The sequence below is a fragment of the Perkinsus marinus genome (genome assembly GCF_000006405.1).
Source record: "Perkinsus marinus ATCC 50983 genomic scaffold scf_1104296938480, whole genome shotgun sequence".
NCBI lineage: Eukaryota > Perkinsozoa > Perkinsida > Perkinsidae > Perkinsus > Perkinsus marinus.
This window is the reverse complement of record NW_003213419.1, coordinates 1-4483: the sequence shown is the minus strand read 5'-3', so window position 1 is coordinate 4483 and position 4483 is coordinate 1. Positions and strand designations below refer to the sequence as shown.

At 48.0% G+C, this 4483-nt stretch overlaps 3 protein-coding genes across 3 annotated transcripts in view; 1 reads left to right on the top strand and 2 right to left on the bottom strand.

Moving 5' to 3' along the window:
• Positions 1-335, bottom strand: part of Pmar_PMAR013908 (Zinc transporter, putative) — a gene marked incomplete at both ends in the record, with an annotated part of 3639 nt that extends 3304 nt beyond the window's left edge. Inside the window, 2 exons of the mRNA XM_002782718.2 lie at positions 194-245; positions 309-335. Of these exons, the coding sequence (XP_002782764.1) occupies positions 194-245; positions 309-335 (79 nt within the window). The remainder of the gene's footprint in view (positions 1-193; positions 246-308) is intronic.
• Positions 336-1173: 838 nt separating this feature from the next.
• On the bottom strand, positions 1174-1641 carry Pmar_PMAR013907 (hypothetical protein; the record flags this gene model as incomplete). The annotated part of the gene is made up of 1 exon (XM_002782717.1): positions 1174-1641. The coding sequence occupies one exon, from the start codon at positions 1639-1641 to the stop codon at positions 1174-1176; it is 468 nt and encodes a 155-aa protein (XP_002782763.1).
• Positions 1642-3664: 2023 nt separating this feature from the next.
• Positions 3665-4481, top strand: Pmar_PMAR013906 (hypothetical protein). The gene has a single exon (XM_002782716.1). It carries the CDS (start codon positions 3699-3701, stop codon positions 4452-4454), a length of 756 nt encoding a protein of 251 aa, XP_002782762.1. The 5' UTR covers positions 3665-3698; the 3' UTR covers positions 4455-4481.
• Positions 4482-4483: the final 2 nt, after the last annotated feature.

Sequence of the window (4483 nt, the reverse complement as noted above, 5' to 3'; positions counted from 1 at the left end):
TGTTTATACTCGGCAGAAGAAAATCTCGCGCGAACAAAGGAGTCAAAACTCATTTCCCGAGGCCCCAGGATCGATCCTGTGATGCGTCATCTTATCATCATCCCGTCCCCATCCATTACTCTCGCTATTACCGAATGCAACCAGCAATTCAAAAACGATGTCCCACATCTCCGACTCTACTTCATATTATTACCCAACTCTACCAAGCTCCCCGAGAGGGGAGGTGAAAGGAAGTGACCGCATATCTAGTAGATATGCAATAATAAAATTTATTGATGATCGAGTCGGTAGTACCAAGTTGGTACTACCAACTCGGTACAGCCAGTATCGGTCATTGCAGTTAGAACTTGGTTAGGTAGAAGTTGAAGAATAACATGCTTGATGGGGATATTATGTTGGTCGGATATAGAGGCCAGGCCTGTTGATGTGGTTGGTTGAGTTCATGTTGTAGTGGTGGTTGATGTTGGACGAGGGTCCATAGTAGATGTAGGAGTGGTAGTAGACTACTAGTAGTCATATCTTTGGGCACATGTAGTCTGAAGCACTTGTCGCCGAAGAGACATCTGCCTCGTTGATAGTTGAGGCAGACTTGGGACTTCTTCTGGCTGGTATCGTGCGTCGTTGTAGAGGTAATCTTCGCTGCAAGGTTTGTCGGAGAATGTTGGGGATGGCTATGTTCATAGGATGCCATCCAGTCGATACTCTTTGTGAGAGTGATTTTGTTGGTGTTGGGGTAGACCGTGCTGAAAGCATTCTGAATATACTTGGGTAGGGCTTTGATGAAGGCTCGTTTGAGAGTGCTCTCGTGAATACCTTGGTTCATACAGGAAGCATCAAAGTGAACAGCATTGAGAGTAGATTGAGCTTGTTCAGCTATGGAGTTTGGTGGGATAGAGTCAAGTCGTTGGTAGAGGTTGTCGAGTGAGTTAGTGAGCTCGAACGTAGTCAATAACCAGTGCTCGGCGGCTATAAGTTTCTGAGAAGAGACGGTGAGTTTCTACGGTGAGACTCACCGTAGTTAGCTGTGTTCAAGTTGTGCTGTCGTAGATGAGCATGTAGATCACGGGGTTGGCCTTCAGAGTCCACCTGGGACTCCTCGGGAGAGGCCTTGAGATTTAGATACTTCGAGAGTCCACATGCATGTAGGTTAGCCATCTCTGCAATGTCGGCGATTCAGCGAATATAGGCAGCTATAGGGCGTTGATCTTGTCGACCGAGCCACGCTTTGTTGTCGGGAGCGTTGAGACTCTCAACTTGAGAGTCGTGGGGTTGGTAGCTGTCAGAGGATGAGGGCTTGAGAGTTTTGAGATGAAGCATCGGCATTGCCGATTCGGCAAGGACAGATTTAGTGGTAGCAGTGGATGGTGTAGTAGTAGACTTTGAATCAGACTTTGTAGTAGTAGTGGTAGATGAAGGTTGGAAGTGTCTAAGAGCTTGTTGGAACTTGACACGGGTAGGTAGGTCAAGAGGGTGTAGTTGAGAGTAGTTCAGGAGATCAGTTTCGGTGACGAAGTAGAGGGAGTCCAAGTCAGGAAGGCTTAGATATTTGATGAGTTCCTTAAGAGCTTGTGGAGAGTTAGGAGGAGCCTCAATAGGTTCAGAAGGCGTCTGGGCACCATTTGTTGCTTGGTCGAGACTCATAGTAGATAACACGAGCCGGAAGGAGTTGAAAAGGCCTTTTTGTCTTAATCTATCCGGGGGAATTGGTGAATAGCTATGCACACACGTGCAATCGCGCACAATGGGTAGAAGCAGTAACAGAGATCCAGTGCCAGTCGCCGTCCACGGCATAAGAAGGGGTAGAAGATGCGCAAATAACAATAAAGTGGCTTTTCAGCAGCATTAGGCGTGCAAAGACGGACACATTTCGGCATTTCGTTCGCATTTGCACATTTTGTCTGGTTCGAATTGAGCAATTTTGCTGACATCTTGCTGAAAAGATGGCTTCGTTGTACGGAATTTTTAGCACCTTCACTACGATGCTCCGATCCTCCGACTCGGAGGACGAAGCAACACTGGAAGGCTCCGAGTTGCACCATTTTCTTGGAATCAGGTCTAATTCTGTCAACCGATTCGCGATTTGGACTTGGCATCGCAGAGGCACTTCGCGATGGCGAATCCAAATGTTCGCCGTCGGTTGCGCCACCAGCCCATTTCAACTTCCGACCTAGCGGCCTGTGTGAAGCTTGAACCCAGATTCCTACTGTGCAGTTCATGGACATTGACCGATGATCGGTCACCGATCGGCCATTACAGCTTCAAATGTTTTACTGTAAAACTTTTACAGAATATTTTTCTCCGTCATAACTGTACCCGTAAGTTACGGGCCGTAACACCAGCGATCCTTGGCAGTGCCAATTTGGCTCTTTCCCCAATATTAAATATCCTTCAGTCGATGGTCAGATACAGGAAACCAAGTTGTCAGGTCAACTCAACAAGGATAACCAAATGGTTTCTAACAGAGGCTTACTTTTAAATAATCACTGCTACAAATGAAGTTGAAGCTAGGCCAAAAACACGCTAAGGATATCATCATACAACGCAACTGATAGACATTGCGTGTGTTATGATCAACATTCTAATGTTGAGCGTAGAATCATCAATTCTATGTCGAAAGGCTTTTTTTACCCCCGATGAAGAGGGTTAATCTGATCTTAAACATTCATTGATCATAGACTTATGAGTGTGCTATCGAAACTTGGGACTCCGTATGAAGCTATATTAGCTGAAGCCCATATTACGAAAGGAAACAAGGTTGGCTCGCATTCAGCCTAATCGCAATCGGGACAGTTGTCCCTCGAAAATGAAGACACTTCCGTGGCTGGTCTGGTCCTGTCTTGGACTCTGCATCAAACAGACGACTGCATCCGAGACGTTATGGGCTGTAGCTGAGCATTGGGTTACTCGCAAGCGGGCCATGCTGAGCATCAAGATGAATTCCGTATCCTCATCAGTGATTAATGCAAGCAGCTGATAGTGTGGGGTCCTCAGACCATCAAGGGTAGGTGCACTGTGTGGAGGAATCTACTCGAAGTCGTGTTCGGGTCTTCAATTGATAGTATCAATCTGACATTTCAGGTAGCTGATGCTACTGACAACACAATCTCAAAGGTAGATGCAGGTATCAGATCGTGCTTCGGCTGCGCTCGGCAAGGTCGGCAGAAGTGCCAACAATAATTCTCAAAAGAGTCCGCGTGAAACTCTGAATGTGATCGATGGTTTAGCACGTGTACCCATGATCCACCCTTAGCAATCGTACGACCGTTATATACTGTCTATCTGCTTACTACGCATAGGTAGGACCGCACAAGTAGGGCCGCAGAGTCGCACATAACGAACGAACGGTATAGCACAACGAATAAACTGACCAACGACAGATCATCCTACAGCAACTGCCCTGCTATTAGTGCCATGCCTCTCACAATTGCGCGCATCATGCGCGGCGCATGGGAATCACATGCGTGCAATTGTTGGAGACTCCTTGTATGATAGGACAAGGCGGCGCCTTGCGTCTCCCCCTGGATCGAGGATGTCTGATTGGTTGATTCCCACTAAAATTCAGTGATCGGATCGGTAGCGATCGATGATTGCTCTCGTGTAGAACGATCAGCTATGTGGACGGTAGCTGTACTGTGAGTAAGTTGTCATGATTACTCGGAATATCAGTTTCCAACCATCAAGAGCTTATTGCTAAGATAATGCCTCGTCTCCAGCTTAGTGTAATCATCTCTTGGTGGGCGTTGAGGTCATCAGTCCAAGGCCAGCCTCCCGATCATGAGAAGTGGGATCAGGCATGCCGCGATGTAATGCCTGGCCAGATCACCCACTGCATGTACTACAAGTTTGGGGAAGGTGTCGTGTGTCACGGAAGTGAGCCACCCATCCCCTGCGGTCCTGCGAACAGATCTGTCATACCCACATCTTCGATCCCTGTTGTTGACGACTGCGCCCCTCTGAACCCAGCCAGAGGACGGACTATTCGACAGACGCTAGCAGACGATACTATGAAGGACTTCATATGGGGACGAGCCGAGGACGTGACCCGATGCCTCAATAATCTCACCATCACCAACTTCGATGCCCTCTTCACTCTCCACAACCTCAAGTACGGCCTGGCTGAGACCTACGCCTTCACTGACATCGCTAACGGCTTGGACGACTCCGTGGAAGTCAACACCTGCAACTTCAAGCTGCATTCTCTTGACGTTGACATCGAGAGTTTCATTGATGACAGGATAAGTGAGTATGCCGCCGCGCTGGACCCAATGACTTTGGAGGAAAGGCAGAGGTTCTTCGGTGAGAGCATCCCAGTGGCCCCTTTTCACTTCGCTCTACAGCGTCAGTTGAGCCGCTTGAACGACGCTCATACTCGCTATGATACGCCATACAGGACTTCTACTTCGTGCTTCCAATTCGCTTCGATTCGTATATGCGTGACGGAGCCCAGGTCGTAACTCTCGGCTTCCCGAATCTCAACACGAAA

Excerpts from the sequence above, each read along its gene's own strand:
- Pmar_PMAR013906 (XM_002782716.1), top strand. The coding sequence starts at position 3,699 with ATGCCTCGTCTCCAGCTTAGTGTAATCATCTCTTGGTGGGCGTTGAGG.